Here is a 26517-nt window from a genome sequence, read left to right as displayed (position 1 = left end):
CCGTTATTTGGATTGGACTTGGACTCTAGACTGAAAACAACAATAAAAAATAAAAATAAGAAATGAATAAAAGGGAAATAAATAATAATAATAATATAAATAATAATAACAATATGTTATAAAAATATTTTCAAAAATATATAATATATAAATTTCAAAACTATATATTATACGTGTTTTCAAAATGATTTTTTTTAAAAACTATACAATATACATTTTCAAAAATGTTTTAAAAAAACTATATATTATATATATCTTCAAAATATTTTTAAAAACCATATAATATATAAATGTTTTCAAAACGTTTTCAAAACTATATATTATATAAATTTTCAAAATGATTTTTAAAAATCTATATAATATATAAATGTTTTCAAAATGCTTTTAAAAAATATATAATATATATTTTAAACTATAAATGTTTTCGATTTAAATTTTAAACTTTCGTAATTAAAGACAACCGATAAATTAATTGGTACCGAAAGGGCGGCTCAAGAGTGCTAATCCTTCCTTGACCGTAACCGACTCCCGAACCCGATACGTTTCTGGTACAATGCAGATCAAGTAAGATGGTGTCCGATCCACCTACATGTTTTTTAAAGTAATCGGTGGCGACTCTAATCCACTCATTTCAAGTTGAATCCCAATTTCGGACCCAACCCAAAAGACGATTCCGACAATATTATATTACTATATATATATATATATATATATATATAATATAAAAAATAAAAAATAAAATAATTCCAGACGAAAATGAGTGTCTACAAGTATGTTAAACAAATGATTAGCGGAAACAGAAAGAGTTAATCAGTAAGATTCCATGTCTCATTCTATGACATTCAGACAAAGATCGTCAATAATTAGATAAGCAGGCTGTCTTATTTTTAGGCGTAGAGCCATAAAGGCAGCTTAATCGATCAAGATTCACTTCCATCCTCTGTTTTGAAAACTGGATCGGACTGGCCGGTTCAATCAGAAATCGTTGTTTAGTCCGGTTCAATTTAAATCGATTAAACCGTTATTAGTAAACCGGTCAGAACCGCTGAACCATTCGAATCGGACCAGCTGAAAACCGGAAAAACCGAGAAAACCCAGGATTTTTGTTTTTTTTTAAAAAAATTAAATCAAACAACGTCGTTTGTTAAACGAGCCAAGTCGAACTCGAGTATTGCTGAGCTCGACTCGAACTTGAAAATTTAAAAGTAAGCTCAACTCAACTCAAACTTACAAGCTAAAAATTATCAAGTTCAACTCAAACTCGAAATATAATATTGAAATTTGAACTCAAAAAGGCTTGAACTAAAAAAAAATTAGAAGCTCGGTTGAAGCCTAAAATTCGAGCTTGATTGAAGTGAAAGAATAGTTCACTCAATGCTCACCAAAAGGCTCTATGATTTTGAATGCTAAATTACCTATATTATTTATAGAAGTTAGTTGTGATGCTCTTTTATGTTTCTTAGCAATGTGAGATTGTTTTGTTCTCATATTTTTACTCTTTAGACTTTTGGGATGCTCTTTTATATTTCTTAGCCATGTGAGATTGTTTTAAAAAAAATTAAACCAAACAATATCATTTTGTTATGATTTTTAACCCCAAATTTATTTTTTAATTATAGTTATATAATTATATTTATTATTTAATATGTTTTACCTTAAATATTATGTTGTAGTTAATTTGAATCATTTTGTTTCACTTGATTTTATGGTTTTTAACTTATATATGTTATGACTTGCTTTGAATATGACTTGTGATATAAAAAATTATTTTTTATTAAATATTTTTGGTATTTTTATTTAATTTTTTAAATAATTATGACGTTGTCTGGTTCTTCCGACCGGTCAAACCGATTCGACCAGTTGAATCAATAAACCGATAACATGACCGGTTCGTTAACCGGTCCGGTTCTAAAAACCATACTTCCATCTTTACTTGAAATTAAATGCGAGTGTTTCTTAATAATATAATACAAATATTAATATAACTTTATTTTTATCACATTTATAATATGAGTAATAGAAAATATATTTACCCATATTTATTTAATAAACTAATTTCCCCAATAATTATTGATTAAATATTTTAAATAAATTAATATTTAACTTATGATGTTGTATATGAAGAAAATTAAATTTAAAAAATTATTGCCATAACATAAGAATTTCTATAACATTTAATCTGAATTAATAATATAATAATCAAATACATATAATTATAAAAATAAATACATTTATAATTGAAGTTAAGTTAAAATATTATAATTATTAAAAAGTAACAAGTTGTACCAAAATAAAATACGAAGAATTCAACAACCATTAAGGCTTTGAATTTTGGTTACTATACTGTTGGGTCATGGAAGATATTTTTATTTTTGTTACTAAAATTAAAATATTTTATTTTTGTTGAGAAAAGAATATTTTGAATCTTTGATCATCAAAATATTATATTATTAACAATAATAATGATAGCTAAAATAATATATTTATATATATATATATATTTAATAAAATAGTATTAATAAAAAATTAATGATTAGAGAGAATATTATTATCTTATATTCTATAAGGTGTGTTTACATTGTTAATGATTAAAAAATTATTAAAAAATTTATATTATAATCACTATAAACTATTAAAAATAATAATATATATTTATATAAATTTATTTATTTTTTTCTGAAATACTTCACCCAATTAGCATATAAAAAACCTAAGACTATATGTATGTCCCTTGTTCCCATATGTAATGAGGTAAGGAGAGGTAAGATAGTAGGCTGCCCCCAACATCAGGTTGAGAGCAGCTTCCGTAGAAGACCTCCGAATTATAAAATGCCTTCCGTGGGACTCGATCCCACGACTTCAAGGTCAAGAACCTTTTGCTCTACATATATCTTACTGAAGATTTAAACCAACGGATGAGATTGCAGGTAATTCTGACCGTCCGATCACTTCATCTTGAATCTAAAGGTCAAAGTACCTCTAAAGTCAGCAAAGTCAATTTGCTTTGGGTGTCCCAGAAGAAGAAGATACCCTTTTCGTCCCTCTCCCAACCCAAGCTTTCACTAATAGTGTTTAGCGATACAAATTTTCAAAATTTCCGATAAAATAGTAATTATTTTATCAAAAATCAATCGTTAATAGCTTTCTGTTTACCCCCCTTCAATTCTTTGCCGAAAAGATTAGGGAATTTCCGCTAGGGCTTTCGAAATTCGAGGAACCGTGAAGGAGCAACGGAAGATTGGTAAGTTTCATGGGGTTGTTATTGAGTTTTTAGAATTTGTTGTTTTTGGTTGGGCTGACGGGAATATGGTACTGGGTTAGGGTTTTGTTGTACCGATGTAAGGATTGGAGCTTTGAACTAGTAAATTAAACTGTAAATTTTTCAAATACGAATCAGACCAATTAGCTTCTCTTTATGTTGCAATTAATTTATCATGCATGATTGAAAATGTTAAATGTGTCTATCGTGTTCTCTTTTTTGTGTTTCTTTTTAGGGTTAAACCTTAGAATTTTTTTAAATGGATTTTTTAAAATGATAAACAATTTGGTTAAAGAAGTTTGGGATTTGGGTAAATGCTTGTAAGAACTGATTTAATTAAACTCTTAATAAATTCAATTAAATATCATGCATTTCCTTTTTGCTTTTGGTAAATTATAAATCTGGGTTATTCACGGCGGAATGGAAGACTGTCAATTCTTTATTGATATTCTCTAGGGTTTAATATGGTGAATTTGGGTCTTTCAAAAGATGATTTTGTTCATGAAAGTATACAAAATGGTAAGTTTTCAGTATTAGGGTAAATGCGAATAAGAGTTCATCTAATTTGCTCAAAACTACTATCAAACTTTACTTAAATAGTTGTATCTAAGGGTGGTGTATAAAGTTAGTCTAGAAATCCGATGGGATAATTTGTCTCCCATGGTTGATGTATGTTTTGTGATTAAATCAGTGGCAATTAAACGAAGGGAAGTAAATTTGGCTAAGATTTTGGAAAAGAGTGATAGGTTTGCAGGAGGTACTATTTGAACCATATGAGCCTCTCGGTGAATCCAAGGGTTCTGGTAGCTCAGGACGAAGTTGATATGTAAGTTACTGCTTCAGAAGATTCAAGTGCCCCAACAAGGAAATGTATCAGTTTGACTCTGATAAACATGACACTTTTAAAAATGACACTTTTGGTGTTCCTATACAAGTGCTTACCCTTTCAAACATGTCACATTCTAAAAGAAAGGATTTGGTACATTGTTTGAGGCATGAACTGGAGCAGATACAGATGCTTCAGAAGAAAGTTGAGTTGATAAGGACCGATGGGGTTGCTGTGTCATCCTCCAGTGATATTCTTAGTTGCAGCAATGGGCAATGCTTACCTTTTGTTAAGGATATTCAGAAACTGCCCATGATGGCTTCTGAACCGGGGAAGAAGAATCGGGGTTCTTCAGGAAAAGTTAAGACTGCAAAGCAGGTTTTAGAAGCAAACACAACAAGTATTTTCTTGATGAAGCAATGTGAGGGTTTGCTGAAACGGTTGATGGGACATCAATATGGGTGGGTTTTCAATGAACCTGTAGATGTAGTGAAGTTGAATATTCCTGATTACTTCAATGTTATAAAGCACCCAATGGATCTAGGAAAAATTAAAAAGAAGATAGATTCAGGCGGATATGCAAGCCCCTGGGAGTTTTATGATGATGTGAGGCTTACTTTCAGCAATGCAATGACCTATAACCCCCCTGGAAATGATGTCCATGTTATGGCTGATGCCCTTAACAAATTTTTTGAAGTCAGGTGGAAAAATATTGAGAAGAAGTTGCCTGCTGTTGCTACCCAGTTGATTCAAAGTAAAGCTCCTGCTGAGGATGTAGAAACTTCTAAGACAATACTTCCTGCTAAAAAGAGGAAGACGATCTCTGTCACCCAACATGTTATACCTGACCCTGTGAAGAGAATGACGGATGAGGAAAAACACAAGCTACGCGTGGAGTTGGAATCTTTACTCACAGAAATGCCTATGCATATAATTGATTTCTTGAGGGAGCATAGTTCAAATGGAAGGGATTCAGAAGAGGAAGAAATTGAGATTGATATTGATGACCTCAGTGATAATACCTTGTTCATATTGCAGAAGCTTTTAGATGACTATTTGCAAGAGAAACAAAATTGCAAATCAAGAGCTGAACCTTGTGAAATTCAGGTACATAGCCATATAAAGGCTGAAAAATCAGTATGCTTACTATTGATGCTTCGAAGTAGTATATATTTATGAACTGGTTACCTACATCTAAACTCTTATTTATTTTTCTTTGCTTTCTGGGAAATGGTTTTCTGATACAGCTAATGAACAAATCTGGACTGCACAGTTCACCCATGCAACAAGGCAGAGGTAATCTTTCAAACCCTTGGCTTGATATCCCAACCTCTGAGCTATGTTCTAAGACTTCTGACTTCCTCTGTTTATCTTCTGCATTTGCAGGGGATGATCAGGCTGATGTTGTTGTTGATGCTGGGGGAAATGAGCCTCCTGTGTCAAGCTATCCACGTAAGGAGATAGAGGAGGCAGACCTTAGAAGCATCAAGTCTGCTGGGTCTGGCAGCTCCAGAGGTAATTGTATTTTCTCTTTATTTTTATTTTTGGTCCTCATCTTGTCAAATAATGAATCCTGAGTCTGCTACATTCTTTTGGATCCATTTTATCAGTTTTCTGTGCTGTCATTTACCTAGCAGCCTGCATATGGTAGGCATGCTTCTTCTTCTTCATTTTTTTTAAATATAGAAACTCTTTGACAAAGAATGGTTTTTGCATTCAAACAATTTTAGGATAATAACAATTTCTTGACCCCCCATGTGGTAAATTACAACCTTCTGTATTAACTTCTCTTTTTCTTTATCACTTTGAATATTGCTAATATTTTTCAAGTTGATTTCTTTAGTTTCTCCTATTTTTTACTAAAATTTCCCCAAATTATGTTCAGTGCAAGTTTTTCTTATGTGACCAAATACCTTTTCCATGACCGGTTTCTTTTGTATTCTTTGCAGATTCAGAATCTGGCAGTTCTGACGATGAAGCTGTTGCTACTAAAGCTTCTAGTCCGGTGGGTACACATAAGGTTTTGTGCTGGTTACACTTGGTTTTAAATAATAATACTAAGTTCTTTAACCTCATATTGGTGTGTTTGATCCACATTACAGTTATCTATTCCCAGGGGTTCAAGTGGGCCAGACTACTTTCTAACTAGCATCTTACTCTGCATTATCCTTCAGGTACTGGGTGCTGTAGATTCCGGAACCCAATTTGATGAAAAAACGAGTGTTAACAACCCTCTTGATAGGAATCGTGAGTGTCTAAATTTATAATATTTGTAATTAGTCTCAAGAAATATTGTACTTCTGTTCTTAGTTTACTTGAATGACGAAAAGCCATGAAATTATATATATATATATATATATATATATTTTTTTGCATATAAGCATTGTTAATCCATTGGCTCTTGTAGAAGATGTTCATTTCAATCAGCTTGAGCAGACTTCTCAGGCAAAGTCAAGTTCTGTCGAGTCAGATTGTCACCAAGATAGTAAAATCATCAAAGATCGTCAAAGGTTTATTTATTTAAAGCTGTGTCTCACTGTTTATCCAATTAAAAATTATAGGGGAGAGTGCTCCAGTTGAGAGACAGGTGTCCCCTGAGAAACTCTACCGGGCTGCTATATTGAAGAATCAATTTGCTGATACCATTCTAAAAGCTCGAGAGAAGACGCATACTGCACAGGTTAGTTCTAACTTGGTTTTGTCAAACTATTGTATGCCTATTCCTTTTTCAAGCTTTTTTACTTTGTATCAGGGTGAGAATGTGGATCCTGAACAACTGCGCCGTGAGAGAGAAGAACTTGAGCATCAAAGTAAGAAAGGTTTGAACTCCAAGTCCAATCTAGTGTTTCTGGCTTTTTGAAATGCAATTTTGCTCAAGTTACTATATGTGTGTTTGCTTGTCTTTGAGGACAAGTTTGTGTATTTATATCTAGTATTTCAAAGCGACAAATATGTTATTGTCGGCTAGATGAGGCACAGTTGCTAGCCGAAGCCAAGGCTGCTGAAGATGCTCAAGGACGAGCCGAAACCCAAGCTGCAGCTGAGGCCAGACGGAAAAGGGAGCTTGAGAGGGATGCCGCACGGCAGGCATTGTTGAAGGTACAGGAATGCGTCATATTAACAATTTCATAATTTAGCTGCCTTGTTTTATTATGGACTTAATATTCCACATTTTTTTGTAGATGGAAAAGACTGTTGAAATCAATGAGAATTCCAGGTTTCTCAAAGACTTAGAAGTGCTTAGAGCTGCCCCTGCTGAGAATCTGCATGGCTCAGTCGACGAAACAAGCCCAGAACATTCTCAGGGTGGCTTGGGTAGTTTTAAGCTCGGGAGCAACAACCCATTGGAACAACTTGGTTTGTACATGAAGAAGGATGAAGAGGAAGAAGGTGAACCGCCTACCGTTCCAAAGCCCGTAAATAATCCGGAGGATGGAGAAATAGACTGAAAAATGCATCTTTTATTAGACTAGGTGAGGAGAAATGAAGTAGAGAACATATATCGACTGAACAAATTTCTGTACCCGATCTCATAAATACTTGTAGAATTCTGTGCAAAACCATATTCAATAAAAAGTCGTAAGCAATCCTTTAAACCCTACTGAAATACCTACTATCAAAAATTAGGTTGAGTTGAAAACAGTTTCAGTTTTACAGATGCAACAGTAGTGAATCAGGCATTGCTGGTATCTTTCAAAGCTAAACTGCATACAGAAACCAGCATCCAAAACCACACTAATGGCTGACTGGCAGATAATCAATACAACGAAAGCTTAAACAACAGTTGTGAGCCTTCCCCATTGCCAACCAATGGATACAACCATACAAATCTTATTATATGACATTCCCAGAAACGATTTAATTGTAGAAATGATAATCTTTGGCATTAATAATGATATTCCTCAAACCTCCAATGGGTGATAGAATCATTAGCAGAAGCCCCAGTATGATACATATCTGAATATTTAAAAAACAAATATCAGATTTAATGTCTAGAAAACAGATGACAATACGAGGAAGAAACCTCATCTATGTTACTTAGACTTCAATACTCGGAAATGAAGAGTTCGAGTAACACAGAACTTTAGGATGTTTTAAGTTAAAAATATACCCAGTTTGTACGCCAAGATAAAATGAACCTCTTTGGTTTGTATATAGCAAGCCACATGATGCATGGAAGCTGAAATTACAGAAAATATATATATCAGATGGACATATTTTTTCAGAGTTAACCAGTAGAATTCCAATTGAATAAAGATTCGAAGAATAAAAATGGTTTGGGTACTTACAAAATAGGTTGTTGGTGCAAAGCAAATCCTCCAAAGAATCCAAGAAGACCACCAAAGAAGGGAAACGTAATTGCAACATACATTGTTGCAGCTGAAACAATGAACATATAACATTTCATTCATTTCGGGGCACATAGGAGACCGTTCAAGAGCCAAGATTGCAGATATCATGACTTCAAACTCAGATTTTCGTAAACTTTGGACAGGGAAATTGCTTTACTTACCGACATAGAAGTTGCGGACGAAGAATCAAAGTGTTTGAGTCGGTCTAAAGTGCCATTTCTTTACCATCACCGTTTCGATTATGTCAAAAACAGGCATGGCATATAGCTGCATTTGGCAAACAAAGAAAAACACCAGTGTGAAAACTGTGTACTTGTTCAGCCAACAGAACATCAAGCTGAAGCAGACCAAACATGTTTCCAAACCTGATAGCTTCCGATGACATGGATTACGACAAACATGTTAGCCGCGACTATAAGCCACCTTGGTTTCTCCAATGTAATGAGGATGTTGTCGTCGACTTTGTTGCCAAACATGTAGTATCCAACGAGTGCAACGGGGAAATAACACAATGCCACAACAATTTATGCAATGAGCACACCTCTCCACATTGGACCTTTTGAAGGGATTGTTGCTTGAATCTCCAACACAACATTGTGTCCGGCATATGCAAACGCCACATCTCCTAACGCCGTAAAGAAATTTAAGACGGTTCCACTGGGGGTGTGGGCTTTGTAGCCGTATTGCACGTCAGGTTGGACGCCCTTTTGGACTGAAGCAGTGCAGGCTATGGTAGAGTAACTGCATGAAACAAATTAAAACATCAGTCCAATATGTGGATTTTGTTAAAATGTTTAAAGCTGATGGAAATACATACGTGAGAAACATGACTGCAGCAGCCAAAGAGACCCCAGAAATGGAGTTGAAATTCGGGAGGTGGGCAAGTACGAAATGAACCGAGGAGAAAATCATGATAAAATATGTCGTTTTGATGTCCTTGCATGGCTTGTCGCAGACCAAATGACAGATTTTCTCCAGCGATTTGCCTCCGGTAACCATGTAAACTATGTCAACACCAACTTCAACGATCAGTTGTTGAGGCACCACTATGTAAAGTCCAAGCTTTTCACCAAAGGCATGCTGACCGAGTTCATGGTACCGATCGAACCTTTTCCCAGGAACCATCTCATGCATCTTAACCATTTGCCACAGTGTATAGTGTGACGACCCATAACAGGATCAAAATCACAACACCAGGACCCCTTCATATATACATAGTCAAATATTAATCTTTCTTCATATCATATGCATGAAAACCTATTAGTCTCGAACTACAGTCCACAAAGATCGATTGCAAAAAAAAAAGGATCGATCCCTGAAAGAAACGGAATAAGTAAATCAAGACATACCATCCGAGATGTGACATGGCATAAGGAAGACTGAGGACGCCTGCACCAACCATAGCCGTGACGTTGTGGAATGCAGCATACCACCATTTTGCGTCTCTTGAAGAAGTGATTGGAAGCCAGTCATCAATCTCCTTCTGCTTCTTTACTTTATCTTCATCCACCTGGAAGTTCATAACAAAAACTCATTCATCTTTCTCTCAAATTGAATTCTACAAAACACATTCCCGTCCATCGTTGTTCGATGTTCAAAATGGAACTTACCTTGTTCGTAGGATCGAGCTTTTGATGAGGAGGAGATTCAGTCCCCATTGTTGAAACATGAGCTTACACAGTGCCAGAAACTATGTTGGAAGAAGATGATGATGATGATGATCAACAAATAACTATGAAGCATTCAACAAAGAAATATATATTTGATTGGTAGTTTCAAAGAAGGTGAATCAAGCAAACGACAACAAATGTAAAGCAAACTCCGCCAAGACAAATTCGTAAAAAATATTACGACATACTACTTTTGATTCTGATATTTGTTTTCATCCATTTCCAAATGTCATTGTTCTGCAATGACAAAAAAATCCAATGCATGTTAAATATCTTTTCATATGTTTAGAATATTAAAACTTTACGAAGTAATATGCATCATCAGACAGTTTTTTCCAGTTATTGTTGTATGATTCGAAGCGTATGAGAAATTATTGCCGAATAGAGCATTTGCATTAATTAGAATAATACAACTTGGTAATTCAAAGTAGGTCCACAGATAATAACATTTGAGTCTTGCAGTTTCCTTCTTCGATTTGATGAATATATTACCTCATTTATTGACATTTTTGCATCTCTATTTTCTGATAACGACTTACTATGAAAGGGAATGGATGGTTGATTCTCCTTGTATTGTTGCAGGCTAGGCACATAATAGCCTCCATACATTTTGTCATATGCGTATACAAATAAAAAAAAATTAGCTGACCCTTATTGCCATATGTAATGGGGTAAGGGAAGGTAAGATAGTAGGCTGCCCCCAACGCCAGGTTGAGAACAGCTTCCGTAGGAGACCTCCATATTATGAAATGCCCTCCGTGGAACTCCATCCCACGACCTCAAGATTAAGAACCTTGTGCTCTGCCAACTGAGCTGGATGGTCATTTTATACGTATACAAATAAGATCCTATGAATGCATGAGCATACTCATTCAACACTCGGATTCGAGGCCGGCCTTAAAACAGCATAAACCTCGCAATTTGTATTTTATTGATGTTGATATAATTTGTACCCACAATGCTTTCAGATAAGTACTTGAAAAAACTGACTGATTTCTCAAATGCAAAATTCATGGCATAAAACTACTCTTCTGCTGCAGACTCCTTCAAACAGATATTTAATCTTAATTACCCTAATAATTGGTTTATATTCTGCAAACTTCTAGCATAAAACCCTATGAATTGATTGATAATAGGCCTATATGCCTATAAATTTCTTCACTGTCTGAAGACAACAATTCAAGAGTAAAATTTGTAGTCTTTGGCTTGAATTATGATTTGCCTCAATCCTCCAATAGGTGATAGGACCATCAATAAAACACCAATTACAATGCAGATCTGAGGGGGAAAAGAAAAAGGAAACCCAAATAAGATCAACTAAATAAGGAAATAAGGTTAATAAGCTTTGAATCAAGTTTTCTTACCCAGTTAGTCCACCAAGATAAGCCGAATTTTTTCGGTTTGTAGATGACAAGCCACATGATACAGGGGAGCTGAAGAACAAGAAAGAAATGAGTTCTTGATGTGAAAATTCTTCAAAGAGAATTGTTAGTTTTTGTGATGATGATGTGGCTTACGAAGTATGTTGTTGGTGCAAACGCGAGTCCTCCGAAGAAACCAAGAAGACCACCGAAGAACGGGAAAGTAATCCCGAAGAACATCGTTATTGCTGCAATGAAAATGTGTGATGCATGAACTTACATTCAAGTAGGTTGAAAGAAACAAAGAGTTTTGGTTTCACTTACCAACATAAGAATTGCGAACAATGAATCGGAGCATTTGGGAAGGCGGGAAGTCTAGTTTCTTTACTAGCAGAGTTTCGATCATGTCAAACACCGGCATTGCATAGATCTATAGAGACAACATAAACCGACGCCTAATTGATTAAATCTGAACCAAAAAGATAATAAAAACACCACCTGATACGAACCTGGTAGCTTCCGATAACATGAATAACAACAAACATGTTGGCCATTGCAATGAGCCATGCTGGTTTCTCCAATGAGAGAAGGATGTTGTCTCGGACAGAATTGCCAAACATCCAGTATCCGATTAAGGCAACTGGGAAGTAGCACAAGGCAATGACTATGTATGCGACAACGACACCTTTCCACATCGGTCCCTTTGATGGCCTCTCGGGAGTAGATTCGATCGTAGCTTGGATCTCCAACACCACATTGTGTCCAGAGTAAGCAAAAGCTATATCTCCCAAGCCACTGAGGAAGCCAAACACAGTTCCGGGCGTAGTCGACGCTTTGTAGCCATATTGCACATCATCCTGAACACCCTTAGATAGTGAAGCTGCCCAAGCGATGGTCGAGTAACTGTGTGAGAAAAACCAATCACCAAATCTTGAGTTAACATTTATCAATAAGGCACAACAGAGGATGTGAATTGTGAATTTGTTATATACCTCAAGGACATGACAGCAGCAGCTAAGGAAACACCAGAAATCGAGTCGAAATTAGGAAGGTGAGACAGCACAAATTCGACAGAGGCAAAAATCATGATGAAATAGGTCAGCTTAATTTGTTTGCAGCTAGGACAGACAGTGTCGTGGAACTTCTTCAACGATTGGCCACCGGTAACCATGTAAACAATGCAGAGACTAACTTCAACAACAAGTTGCTGTGGAACCACAATGTAGAGACCGAGTTTTTCGCCAAAGGCATATTGTCCCAGTTCATGGTACCGATCGAAACGTTTCCCGGGAACAAGCTCATGCATCTCGACCATTTGCCATAGAGTATACAAGGTAATGATCCACGAGAAGACCATGATAAACACACCAGGACCCCTGAAAACATAACGAAAACGAGAGATAAGTCTATCAAATTCAATTTCGATATTCCTTTCATGGTGAAGTATCGTAACATACCATCCGAGCTCGGCCATGGCATAAGGAAGACTGAGCACACCAGCTCCAACCATAGCAGTGACATTGTGGAAAGCTGAAAACCACCATTTTCTACTTCTTGATGAGTTAATAGGTAGCCAATCATCAATTGCTTTCTGCTTCTCTGATTTTTCTTGCACCTGTGATTCACAAATGGTACACAATTCTCCTTTAAGCTTGACAGCAACAAATTCATACATACATGCATGCATGCATACATACTTACATACATACATAGAGTTGTCTAGGAAGAGGAAAAAAAAACTTGTCTGGTCTGAAAGAATTATATTACAAAACCGACCATGTGCTTACATGTGAACAGTTCTATAGAACATATATAGGTATATAATTTTAAACAGTTAGGCTTGACTTTAGAGAACAATATTTCTAACAAGTTGGTTGGGTTCGACAAAGCTTTTGATTGAAACAATAATAAAAAAACAAACGTAATTGACTTATAGACTTATTGACTAACAGCAGCAGCCAATGAAAAAGGATCACTCTAAAAAAATATCTGCAGTTTCCATATAAAACAATAGTTTCAGTTCAGTCCACAATATGGTGTATTTTTCAATAGTCATCGTTGAAAATAAGGTTTGGTGTTTCGTCAGTTGAACGTACGGAACATTAGCCATATACATCAAGCCACATATGTTGACTAAAAATACAAGAAGAAAAGTCCATTGAACCAGGAGCACATGATTTTACTTCCATTTTTCGAGTTATTATTGTAAGTAAATGCTAATATATTTTCTGTCTACGACTTTCATGGCCCGGATTATATCCGGAATTGAACCGGGTTGAACTTTAAACCGGGCTAGAACTCTCCCATCGCTGTTTTTTCCATCCAAAAACTATGCTTTGATCAAAGTTAAAGATTTTTTAAGCTATATACAGAAAACTAAATCATACAGATACTAGATAATAAAACTGAACCTGCTGTTAAAAACGAAACGTCTGGAAAATTCATTTCCGTTTAAAAAAAAAAACTAAATGGTCTTCAAGAACAAATTTTGGATCGAAACTAAAGAACAGACAAATATATCGTACAGGAACAAGACAAAGATGCACTTTTGCATGCACAAATGTAATGTAATAAAAAGAACTTACGGTGTTGTTGGGGGCATAATCACCATTGGAAGGAGGAGGAGGTTGATGAGTTCCCATGATGTCTGAAACTGATCAAAATGAGCAGAGAGGAACGAAAGGTTGTAATCAAAAGTTAGAAAACGGAAGTTGAGGAGTAGGAAGACAGATCAAAACTGTGTTGGGTTGGTGCTTATAAAGGCTGAAGGGATCCTACAATAAAGGAAATGAGAAAAAGAAAAGGGCCTCACCCGTTGTCGATGCTGACGGGTTTCATGTTTTTTTGTTTGACTTTATGTTTTTAAACCATTTCTGATGAACAAAAAAAAGGGGGGCTAAAGTCGACGAACCAAACAGTACTTAATAATTATATTTCATTAATAATTTTATTATATCGTGAAATCAATACTTTTACACAGATAGTCCAGATAAAAATTATATTAATTATCATTTTTAGGATTAACATAAATTATTTAATATCTGTTGAGCATAATATAAAATAAGTCTTTTTAAAGTAATATAAAGAGATTATAAAATTATTAGTTAAAAGATTTTTATTTTTAGAGTAATTACTTTTGATAGTCCCTGAACTTTTAACACACTCTTAATTTGTTCACTAAACTTTTAAAACTTACATTACAATCTCTAAATTTTTTATTCATTCTCATTAAGGTAACTTATGTTAAGAAAAGCTGATTTGATATGTTAAAATCTTCTTTTTTTAAAAAAAATTAATTTTTCAAATTGACTGTTAGCAAAGGCTAATTATTTTATGAATGGAGCGGTTGCCAGTCACTCCTAACGATAGGAATGGTATGTTTGATCAGACAATTATCATAGTTTAGTTTCAAGTTGATCTGACGGTTAATAATAGTGGATCGAAAGGCTTTAGCTTTTAGTTTCTATTGAATTGTCACCTCATTTTGTCATCGTTTTTGTCTTCGTTCAATGGTTTCTTCAATCGAAAAGATCATCAAACTACTCATTATTTTCTTCTATTTCTTTCACTCGATTCATTCTCTTCTGAAAATCTCTCAATCTACTCAAATCTAATTGAAACTAACAACTAAACTTTTTGATCCACCATTTTTAACTATTAGATTAACTTGAAACTAAACTATGTTAATCTTCTTATCAAACGAACCATTCTCATCCTTAAAATTGATTGACAATTACTCATTTCATCGGAAACTTAACATTTTCGACGACTGTTAATTGGAAACCTTATGATATTATTTGAGAAGAAGACTTTAACGTGACACATTAGGTTTTTGTAATGACGGTAACTGCAATGAAAGCAAATTTAAAATTTAGCGATTGTAATGTAAGTTTTAAAAGTTCAGTGATCAAAGTGAAAGTACTCTAAAAGTTTAAGACTACCAATATAGTTTACTCTTTGTAATTAGAAATATGTCGTCTAATTTTTTTATTTTAAATTAAAGAGTTTTATTTCTTTATTTGATTACCTTTTTAGTGTAGGGAAATGTTGTTGTGGATTAAACCAGAGTCTACATATTTAGTTTATGGTTGAGACATTCACGCTGTTTATTTCTTCATCATTCGTGTTTTATTATATTACAGTATATGAAAAAGGCGTGATATTTTTTTAAGTAGGATTGTTGTTAGCCACAAATTAATTAAATATAATATAAGAAAATACAAATTATATTTGAGAAAATAACCTCAGTGACCAAAAATCTCATATAATATACGATTTTAACCAACTTTTTCCGGATTTGCCAAAATGACCAACAAAATCGCAATGCGATCGCTAATTCGCAACGCGATCTCCATTATCGCAAATTCGCGTTGCATTTTCGCAATGCGATAGTTGAAAATCATGTTGCGATGGTCTACAGTATCGTTGCGATTTTCCCAATTCGCAATGCGAATAAGTAAATCGCAACGCGAATTGGGAAATTCGCAATGCGAATAAGTAAATCGCAACGCGAATTGGGAAAATCGCAATGCGATACTGACTATCGCAATGCGATAATAAAAAATCGCAACGAGATACTTACTTTCGCAACGCGATACTGACTTTCGCAACGCGATTTACTTAGCGCCATTCGTATTAACGCATATTTTTTTTTTCAAATTCCAAACACGTATTTTTTCTTAATAAATCGGAAAATGAACCGTCCACAGTAATCGCACGCAACTCATAACCTCAAACCCAAAAACACAACACTCAGTCCCATCTCCATCTCTCACTCTCTACGGCGAAATCCGTCCCCATCTCCGAAGATTTCCGTCCCCATCGCCGGCGAAATCCCTCACAACCATTCACAGTCAAAAATCCCTCACAATCATTCAGAAATGGAAAATCAACCTCCGAGGGTTAGTTTTTTTATTTTATTTTGAAATTTTTGTATTATTTTAGGTTTTTCATATTGAGATTGATGATAAGTTTACTGGTAATTTCAATAATAGATTAACCATTTCACTTAGATTTCTTATTAAATTCATTCGATTGCTGCCAATACTGCTAAACTGTTTAGCCTGTGAAGTTAGTATTTGTCTTTGCTTTGTCTTTGGTTGAAGTAATTCAGAAGAAGAATAGTTTCGAGAATGAGAATCGCAACGCGGAAATGACTATCGCAACGCGAAATAAAAATCGCAACGCGAAACCAAAATCGCATTGCGATTTCATTTCGCATTGCGATTTCATTTCGCGTTGCGATTTTCATTTCGCGTTGCGATTTTAATTTCGCGGTTGCGATTTTCATTTCGCGTTGCGATTGTCTAGTCGCGATAGTCATTTCGCGTTGCGATTCTCTCGTTGCGATAGTCATTTCCGCGTTGCGATTCTCATTATCTCGTTGCGATTTTCATTTCAACCAAAAGACAGAAACAGTGTTGCAAATTTTAGTTTCAAGAATAAACTACTATTTATGTTTATTGTTTTGTTTTGGTATATCTTGACAGTGTAATTTTTGGTATATCTAACTTGGTATGTTTATTTTTTTTTGTAGAAATTTTTTTCGGCTTCATTGGCATTAAGGAATAAAGTTAGCCTAGCCACTACAATTGCTTCGAAGCTTTCACCTGCACAAAGAAAATTGTTTGAAGAAACCTGCTTCGGGCCATGGCTGAGAGTACAGCATCCGGGTGGAGATGCTAGTTGACCCATTTGTGGCTTCAGACCATGACTAGCGATCTACCTGACAGTATACAACGTGGTGAGGAAGAGATATGGTTTCATTTTCCACCGGCGTATACTTGTTTTGGGCGGAAGGAGTTCTGCTTAATCACTGGTCTACGATTCGGACACGATGATGTAGGCCGGTACACTCGTCATATCACCCGCCCATCATGGTTATCCAGGGTTTTTCCTGATGAGTCAATAGAGAAGCCGAACTTACACGTCGACGACATGAAGAAATTGTTTAATAAGAAAGATGGTTTTACTCGGATGAATGACGTCGATGTTGTCCGAGTATGCCTTCTACTACTTTTGTATGCCGGCTTTCTAGGCAGAGAGGCCAGACATCCTATTCCTCAGGAGCTAATATTATTGGTAGAGGACCTAAATGCATGGAATCTGTTTCCGTGGGGTTCGTATATATGGAAAGCTACCTGGACTAAGTTGTCGTCTGCCTTTGATGACCGCAAAAGTTTGCGGGGCGATGGGTCGAAATACACTTTGTCAGGCTTTGTTTGGGCCTTTAAGGTAAGAATTTCTATATAATGTTTTCAAAATTATAATTAATTATTTAACAATTACTAATGTTTGTTATTATATTGTTTGTAGATTTGGATATTCGAGGCTTTCCCCAGCATGCAGACATATGCATTAAAATCCTCAGATGATATTCCTAGGGCTATTTCCTGGAAGAGGAAACGTATGTTGGATTGGGAAGACTTAATACCATATGCGACAATAAATAATGTAAGTTAACACAAATACTATCATATATAAACAAGTTATTAATAGTAGACGTTTAACTTTGTTTTAGTTTTTATATTATTAGGAGGTCAACACTCCATTAATGAGACTGACACCCACGGAGGCTGAGCTTGCCACTGATTGGTGGCAAGCTAGTCAGCGTTTTTTTGATGGCACGAATGATGAGCAGCCTCCACTTCCTCCACTTCGAGAGCCATCACCTCACCCAGAGCCATCACCTGATCGACCCGACTATACACCTCTACAACGAGAGCCATCACCTATCCCGTCACATCATCGAGTCTCTTCTCCACCATCACCTCATGATAGGCGACCGACAAAGATGCCACGACTTCTATCTCCCTGTTCTCCACCTCCACGGGATGAGTCAAGGGAGTTACGTGATGAGGTCAATGCCTTGCGTGAGGAGATCGGTACTCTACGCGATAACGATGGTGCATGGCGTGTGGAGGTGTCTACTTTACGTGGTGAGGTTGCCGCTCTACGTGAGATGGTAGTATCGTTGCAGAATGAGGTTCATACTCTACGCAACGAGGTAAGTTTAAGATTTTCCATATTTAACTTGATGATAAATTTACTCGTAATTTCACTTAAATTAACCATTTCACTTAGATTGCTTGGTAAATTTATTCGGTTGCTGCCAAAACTGCTAAACTTTTTACTTTAACACTGTGAAGTTAGTATTTGTCTTTGTTTTGTCTTTTGGTTGAAAGTTTGAAATATATTTATCTTTGTTTTCACTGTTTAAATATCATGTCTGTTTATTTACTGATATTTGTATTTTTATTTAGCGGACCGATAAGGTGGATGCTTTACGTCGGGTTTTTCTTGCACGACAGAGTTCACGCATCAGACGGCGTGCACGTGCTATTAAGTCTCCGTATACCCCAATAGTGCGAAGACACCGCAAGAAGAAGCCGACTCGCCTATCATCCCTCAAGAGTCCACTCCTATCGTTGAAGAGGCCCCTATCATTCCTCGAGAGTCCCCTCCCACCGTTCAAGAGGCCACTGTCATCGTTGAAGAGGTCCCTCCCACCATTCAAGAGCCCGATTCACATGGCGTCATATGTAGGATTCTTGAGAAACCCTCTGACGTGCCGGACATGATGGATTCAAGTTGGCTCTCGTATGAGTTACCGGCCAGTACCATACCGGTATCTGAAGAGGAGAGGAAACAACTACCGGACACAATTCTGGATAACACCCTTTGGGCTAAGACCGCAGTTGATTTTTATCTACACGAGCGAAGCCAGGGGTGTTTCACTGACATATGCAAGCTCAATGATGATATCTATTTGTTGCTTGATCGGTCTTGGTGGGGTGTATTATTAGGGGTCGAAGACAATGGCTATTTCGATGGAGGGGTAAGTCTTATATTTTTCTTATATTTTCATTTGATTAATTTGTTTAAAAATTAATGTAATTCACTAATATATGTATTTTTTTGTAAAACAGCATATCGATGCGTGGGTGTCACGTCTACTAATAATTAGGAAACTTAAGGAAAATAAAAGAAATACACGGTATACAATAATGCCGACGGCTTTTAACGCAGTTCACTTGAAGAATCAACGAGATGAATCATTTGCGTTGGGCAATGGACAAGCTAAACTTTATCCTGCATGGTGGGAGGTCGATAAGGTTAGTGTTTATTTTAGATTGAGTTTAAAGGTATTCATAAATAAGTGCGCAAATGAATGAATTATTACTTATGATTGCAGGTGTTTATCCCTGTTTTGGAACCTAACCATTGGCTTCTCGTCGAGCTTCAGATCCCATCCCTTAAGGCAATAGTATATGACAGCATGATAAATTACATATCATTGGCTGATTTAAGAGATATTATTAAGGGATGGAGCTCTTATTTGGCTAAATACTTGGATGCGATAAATTATTGGACTCGTTCTGGAAACAAGAAGCCAAAGAAGCTCAATATTACAGTTAGCAGAGACGAGACCGCACCACAACAACGAAAGGACCCAGAGGGGATTGTGGTCCTCTCGTATGATTGGCGTTGGACCGTTTGATCACAGGAAGTATAAAGTATCTACCTCCCACCGATATAGATAGAGCTGCAGTAGGCTTGTGGTTTCGACATTATATGGCTAGATCGATATATACGAGACGCTGCCTACCTGCATCCGCGTTATAAAAATGTCCATAAACAATTGGTATGTTTATAGGCTTGTGGTTTGAAAATGTTTGGTTAAGTACCTAGAATTCAATAATTTGCTGTTTGTAGGTTTTAGATGTGTAGAAAGTGTTGTTTGAGCAAATGTTTGGTTTATGCAGGTTAATCTCAGAAGTGAGCTGTGTGAAAATGATGTATGGCTGCAAAAGTTGATTCAATAGTAGAAGTGTTATTTTCTCTAATAATTATTGCTTATTTTTTGATTGTTTAATTGATTTGTAAAAGGTGATTTGTAAAAGTTGATTTGTTTAATTGATGTTAACATAATTTATTTGTGCTTGTTTAATTGATTGAAATGTAATGGTTGATTTTGTTGATTTCAATATGCATTATGTTGAAGGCAAAAAGTACTATCGCAATGCGAAATGAAAATCGCAACGAGGGAATCGCAACGCGAAATTAAATTCGCGTTGCGATTTTCATTTCGCATTGCGATTCCCTCGTTGCGATTTTCATTTCGCATTGCGATTCTCTCGTTGCGATTTTCATTTCGCATTGCGATTTTGTCGTTTCCGCGTTGCGATGGACATTAAGATGATTGCCTATTAAGTGATAACAACTGGAACAGATCATAGCAATTTTCAAACTCAAGTTACTAATACATGCCTAACTGAAAATGTTAACAGTTCACACAAAATCTACATAATACAACGTTTGCATTTAAAAATCACCTAAGTTAACAGACCCAAAAGGTGAAGCCAGTTGTGATTGGGATTTTAAAGATGATTGCGATTTTGATTGCCTTTTTCTTGACACCATATGAGCTTTGGATTTTGATGATGATCCATATTTGGTAGAGGAAAAGATGATTGTGATGGCACTGGTGATCCACATGTCAACCTTGTATGACCACTTTCCTTGCACCGACTACATGTCGATCTCTTTTCTCTTCACCCTTAGACGGTATACGATCGTGACTTTTTGGTCGGCCAGGTAGCCTTCTGTCCATGGTTGGTGGCAAAACTGTTTGTAAGTCATCTGGTATGTCCCACTCAGAAGGATGTGAAATAGGGTAGACAATCTCGGCATAAGTCTGTCGATATACTTCTGTAGTGTAGCAATCCATAGCGTATGTGCTTGAATCATCTTGGTTTAGATGAAGAGCAACTTTTATAACATGGCCACATGGATAACCAGATGTTTGCCATTTCATACAGCTACACGTCCTTGCATTTAGATCGACAAGCCCATTTAAGTTATTATCCAGTACTTCAAACAAAGTGTTTGAACATGGTTCAACTCTCCATGACGTTGACTTCACAACACGTTTCGTTATCTTTTTTTCAGTCCATGGTGTAACACGATGTTCCAATGTTCCTGTAAATTTAAATAAATAATACTTAGTAAAATATATCCCAATGTTCCTGTAAATTCAAAGAAATAATACCTGCATGGTTTCTTTTCTTGTAGTACCACTGTTGAATAGAGGCTCGAAAAAACTCCATTAACATAGTAATGGGTAATTTCCGGGAATGACGACTCAGAGCGTTAATTGATTCTGCACTATTAGACGTCATGAAACCATATCTTGCTCCAAGTTGATGTACTCTTGACCATCTTTCAAACCCGACATCTTCTAGTGTTTGAGCACACTGAGGCAAAACACGTCTTAAACAGTTTATATGCTTATTGAAATCCACTTCCCGATAAGCCTTTACAGCCTTCCAGTATGTCCATTTGTGCTTTTTTATACCAGCAGACCTTGATTTTAGATTCTATACAATGAACACCACAAAGTCCATGAAAAGCATCTGGGAAACACCTTCTAACAGCGTTGTCAATTGAGTTTGCCCTATCGGATATGATGTCAGATTGCTAATAGGACCTATGCAATCCCTAAGATGCCCCATAAACCATGTCCATGAATCAGAGGTTTCAGATTTGCCAACCCCGTAAGCTATTGGCAATATCCCATTGTTAGCATCCATGGCTACTGCTAATAAGTTTACTCCAAGGTATCGACCTTTCAAATGTGCTCCGTCAACTATAATAACTGGGCGCATGCAAGTAATAACGAACGAATCTACAAAATAATATACACAAGAAATATAATCATTTAAATTTTAAATGCATGTAACTAACAGAAATGAGTCAACAGAATTATATTGATTTACTAACCGCAGCACAAATGGCGATAAACAGCAACTCAAAGCGTCCATCTCTATCTGTTTTGATATGAGTTACCGACCCAGGATTTTTCAGCATTAAATTATGACAATAAGCCGGCAGTTGGGCAAACGATGCTTCTGGCGACCCCCTCAACAATTCCAAGGCATAACATTTGGCTCTCCAAGCTTGAGAATATGATATACTAATCTTGAACCGAGCATTCATGTCAGTCATAATTTCATGTCCCCGATATACCCTGCCATTCAAAAACATTAACTCAGCCAGAAAACCACCCAACACTTTTTTGTTTGCCTGTCTATGGTGAGGAAAAACTTGGGTTCTTGAACATGTATGTTTATCAATAAAGGTCCTAACTTGAAACATTGCGCAATCTTTTATCCTCTTTGCAATCATACGCCACGTACAGTTTTTTCAATCGTACACCTTGTTTCGAAACGATCTTTGATTTGTTAACTTTTAGTTGATAGCCATCTTCCACACATTTCGTATACAAAGCTATCTTCAAGTCTTCCTTTGTATCAAAACAATCATCTTTCTTGATACGAATAACTTTTGTGTAACAATCAACTGCTTTCTTTGCCAACTCTTCTTCCGGTAACTGAAGTAATTCTGGCATATTCCAGTTATACTCCCGTGGCATTTTCTTTTCTTCGGGGACTTTTTCTTCTTCTTTTTCTTCTTCAGGATTATATGAATTACAGAATGGATGTTTAACATGTTCATTCACAGTCGTAACTTCCTCCTCATTATCATCAACAACATCTTCCTCGACAACGGGTGTTTCATCATCAAAATTTGGGTATTGACCAATATCAAAATCATTACACGCAGGGTCTGTTTCTTCTTCTGAAACATCATCAAAATTCGTGTATTGACCAATATCAAAGTCGGGTATTGACCAAGATCAAATTTCGAATACTGACTAGTACTCACAATTTTTTCTCTTGGCTCATCATCGTCTAATTGGTCAATACGAAAACCGGAATTTGGTGCTGAAAGTTGATTTGGATTTGGATTAGAGAAAGGCTGTGGGTTTGAGACCCACTTAGTTGATTACTACCCGCTACTGACCCAACAATACTACTTCTAGGTTCAACAACATACAATGTAACATCATCACTTGAAACATTAATGTAAGCAATGAATCGTTCAACATCTTCATTGTCGGTTAACAAATAAACTTTACCATTTCTCTGATAGATAGCCTAAATCCACTTAGGGGCTCTAAATTCAATTTTTTTGAAACACTAACATTAGGGTTTCATAAGTTAACTTCTTTAATGACAGTTTTAGTTGAAGATTCATGGGTAAAGGCATATATTGTAAAACACCATGAACATTCTCCCATGACCCTCCAAAACATAAATCTATCCAAACATGATCAACATTAGATGATTTCATGGTTGTAACTAACAAACGAGATGCGAAACTAAGACCTGTTGCCGGATGGGGAAGGATGTCGTTGGATATTGGAACGGATGTCGCCGGAGAGAGTGATAGATGGAGATGGAATGAGTTGCGATTTAGGGATTTAGGTTATGAGTTGTTGCTTCTGCGTATATACATACACAAAAAATTTGGCTTGCGAAACTAAAACCTGTTGCGAACTTTGAAACTCGCATTGCGATTCTGTATTATCTCGTTGCGAAAGTCAGAATCGCGTTGCGAAAGGATCATTGACCATCGCAATGCGAACTGCAAATCGCAACGATAGAATCGCAATGCGAAATGAAAAAGGCAACGAGGATTAACATGCATAAACTTTAACAATTATTATTGAATTCTAGGTACTTAACCAAATATTTCAAAACAAAAGGAGTATATATGTTAACAAAACTTGCATTATGTGTATTTTATGTGCACTTTTAACATTTTAGTTAGGCATGTATTAGTAACTTGAGTTTAAACATTGCTATGATCTGTTCAGTTGTCATCATTATTAGACATTCATTTGACTATCGCAATGCGAAAATGGCTATCGCAACGAGGAAAATCGCAATGCGAAACGAAAATCGCATTGCGATTTTCTCGTGCGATAGCCATTTCGCGTTGCGATAGTCTGTTTTGCCTTCAACATAAAGCAGATTGAAAATCAACAAATCAACTATTACATTTCAACACAAATTATGTACACATCAATTAAACAAATCAACATTTACAAATCATCTTTTACAAATCAATTAAACAATCAAAAAATAATAATAATTCTTATTTCTTCATCAATTATTGAATCAATGAATCAACAACTTTGTGATCCCGTACATCCATTTCACACAGCTCACTTAAGGATTACCTGCAGAAACCAAACATTTGCTCAAATAAGACTTCCTACACATCTAAAACCTACAAACAGCAAATTATTGAATTCTAGGTACTTAACCAAACATTTTCAAACCAAAAGGAGTATATATGTTAACAAAACTTGCATTATGTGTATTTTATGTGTGCACTTTTAACATTTTCAGTTAGGCATGTATTAGTAACTTGAGTTTGAACATTGCTATGATCTGTTCAGTTGTCATCACTTATTGGACATCTTTGACTATCGCAATGCGAAATGGTTATCGCAACGAGAAAATCGCAATGCGAAACGAAAATCGCATTGCGATTTTCTCGTTGCGATAGCCATTTCGCGTTGCGATAGTCTGTTTTGCCTTCAACATAAAGCAGATTGAAAATCAACAAATCAACTATTACATTTCAACACAAATTATGTACACATCAATTAAACAAATCAACATTTACAAATCATCTTTTACAAATCAATTAAACAATCAAAAATAATAATAATTCTTATTTCTTCATCAATTATGAATCAATGAATCAACAACTTTGTGACCCCGTACATCCATTTCACACAGCTCACTTAAGGATAACCTGCAGAAACCAACATTTGCTCAAACAAGACTTCCTACACATCTAAAACCTACAAACAGCAAATTATTGAATTCTAGGTACTTAACCAAACATTTCAAACCAAAAGGAGTATATATGTTAACAAAACTTGCATTATGTGTATTTTTGTGTGCACTTTTAACATTTTCAGTTAGCAGTATAGTAACTTGAGTTGAACATTGCTATGATCTGTTCAGTTGTCATCACTTATTAGACATTCATTTTGACTATCGCAATGCGAAAATGGTTATCGCAACGCGAAAATCGCAATGCAAACGAAAATCGCATTGCGATTTTCTCGTTGCGATAGCCATTTCGCGTTGCGATAGTTGTTTTGCCTTCAACAAAGCAGATTGAAAATCAACAAATCAACTATTACATTTCAACACAAATTATGTACACATCAATTAAACAAATCAACATTTACAAATCATCTTTTACAAATCAATTAAACAATCAAAAAATAATAATTTTATTTCTTCATCAATTATTGAATCAATGAATCAACAACTTTGTGACCCCGTACATCCATTTCACACAGCTCACTTAAGGATTAACCTGCAGAAACCAAACATTTGCTCAAACAAGACTCCTACACATCTAAAACCTACTACAAACAGCAAATTATTGAATTCTAGGTACTTAACCAAACATTTTCAAACCAAAAGGAGTATATGTTAACAAAACTTGCATTATGTGTATTTATGTGTGCACTTTTAACATTTTCAGTTAGGCATGTATTAGTAACTTGAGTTTGAACATTGCTATGATCTGTTCAGTTGTCATCACTTATTAGCCATTCATTTGACTATCGCATGCGAAAATGGTTATCGCAACGAGAAAATCGCAATGCGAAACGAAAATCGCATTGCGATTTTCTCGTTGCGATAGCCATTTCGCGTTGCGATAGTCTGTTTGCCTTCAACATAAAGCAGATTGAAAATCAACAAATCAACTATTACATTTCAACACAAATTATGTACACATCAATTAAACAAATCAACATTTACAAATCATCTTTTACAAATCAATTAAACAATCAAAAAATATAATAATTCTTATTTCTTCATCAATTATTGAATCAATGAATCAACAACTTTGTGACCCCGTACATCCATTTCACACAACTCACTTAAGGATTAACCTGCAGAAACCAAACATTTGCTCAACAAGACTTCCTACACATCTAAAACCTACAAACAGCAAATTTATTGAATTCTAGGTACTTAACCAAACATTTTCAAACCAAAAGGAGTATATATGTTAACAAAACTTGCATTATGTGTATTTTATGTGTGCACTTTTAACATTTCAGTTAGGCATGTATTAGTAACTTGAGTTTGAACATTGCTATGATCTG

At 35.6% G+C, this 26517-nt stretch overlaps 2 protein-coding genes and 1 pseudogene across 3 annotated transcripts; 1 reads left to right on the top strand and 2 right to left on the bottom strand.

The window, feature by feature from the left end:
* The first annotated feature begins 3055 nt into the window (after positions 1 to 3055).
* Positions 3056 to 7684, top strand: LOC120187847 (transcription factor GTE8-like). 2 transcript variants are annotated; one of them, XM_039191457.1, is made up of 11 exons: positions 3056 to 3241; positions 3951 to 5192; positions 5333 to 5381; positions 5472 to 5600; positions 6035 to 6090; positions 6260 to 6332; positions 6493 to 6570; positions 6647 to 6765; positions 6838 to 6904; positions 7054 to 7184; positions 7268 to 7684. In XM_039191457.1, the coding sequence occupies exons 2-11, from the start codon at positions 4128 to 4130 to the stop codon at positions 7532 to 7534; spliced, it is 2034 nt and encodes a 677-aa protein (XP_039047388.1). In that variant the 5' UTR covers positions 3056 to 3241; positions 3951 to 4127; the 3' UTR covers positions 7535 to 7684. The 2 variants fall into 2 exon arrangements, with proteins under 2 accessions (XP_039047388.1, XP_039047383.1); XM_039191452.1 differs by lacking the exons at positions 3056 to 3241; positions 6493 to 6570 and having other exon boundaries at positions 4153 to 5192.
* Positions 7685 to 7912: 228 nt separating this feature from the next.
* On the bottom strand, positions 7913 to 9854 carry LOC120187871 (annotated as a pseudogene).
* Positions 9855 to 11109: 1255 nt separating this feature from the next.
* On the bottom strand, positions 11110 to 14203 carry LOC120187860 (lysine histidine transporter 1-like). The gene is made up of 9 exons (XM_039191468.1): positions 14050 to 14203; positions 12926 to 13076; positions 12461 to 12844; positions 11978 to 12371; positions 11793 to 11898; positions 11625 to 11716; positions 11472 to 11540; positions 11254 to 11385; positions 11110 to 11222 (listed from the first exon to the last, which is right to left on the bottom strand). Exons 1-8 carry the CDS (start codon positions 14108 to 14110, stop codon positions 11287 to 11289), a joined length of 1356 nt encoding a protein of 451 aa, XP_039047399.1. The 5' UTR covers positions 14111 to 14203; the 3' UTR covers positions 11110 to 11222; positions 11254 to 11286.
* Between the last annotated feature and the right edge of the window lie 12314 nt (positions 14204 to 26517).

Source organism: Hibiscus syriacus, unplaced genomic scaffold (assembly GCF_006381635.1).
Source record: "Hibiscus syriacus cultivar Baekdansim isolate YM2019G1 unplaced genomic scaffold, ASM638163v2 tig00004041_pilon, whole genome shotgun sequence".
Lineage (NCBI taxonomy): Eukaryota > Viridiplantae > Streptophyta > Magnoliopsida > Malvales > Malvaceae > Hibiscus > Hibiscus syriacus.
Note: the sequence above shows the minus strand (reverse complement) of the source record. Positions and strands in the feature narration are given on the sequence as shown.

What these genes read in the sequence shown, in the direction of transcription:
- LOC120187847 (XM_039191457.1), top strand. Translation starts at nt 4,128, where the DNA reads ATGTATCAGTTTGACTCTGATAAACATGACACTTTTAAAAATGACACT. An exon ending in GTCAGATTGTCACCAAGATA is followed by an intron (nt 6,571 to 6,646) that starts GTAAAATCATCA and finishes TAAAAATTATAG; the next exon opens with GGGAGAGTGCTCCAGTTGAG. An exon ending in AGAAGACGCATACTGCACAG is followed by an intron (nt 6,766 to 6,837) that starts GTTAGTTCTAAC and finishes ACTTTGTATCAG; the next exon opens with GGTGAGAATGTGGATCCTGA.
- LOC120187860 (XM_039191468.1), bottom strand. Translation starts at nt 14,110, where the DNA reads ATGGGAACTCATCAACCTCCTCCTCCTTCCAATGGTGATTATGCCCCC. An exon ending in GCCATGGCCGAGCTCGGATG is followed by an intron (nt 12,845 to 12,925) that starts GTATGTTACGAT and finishes TTATGTTTTCAG; the next exon opens with GGGTCCTGGTGTGTTTATCA. An exon ending in GCTGCTGTCATGTCCTTGAG is followed by an intron (nt 12,372 to 12,460) that starts GTATATAACAAA and finishes TTTCTCACACAG; the next exon opens with TTACTCGACCATCGCTTGGG.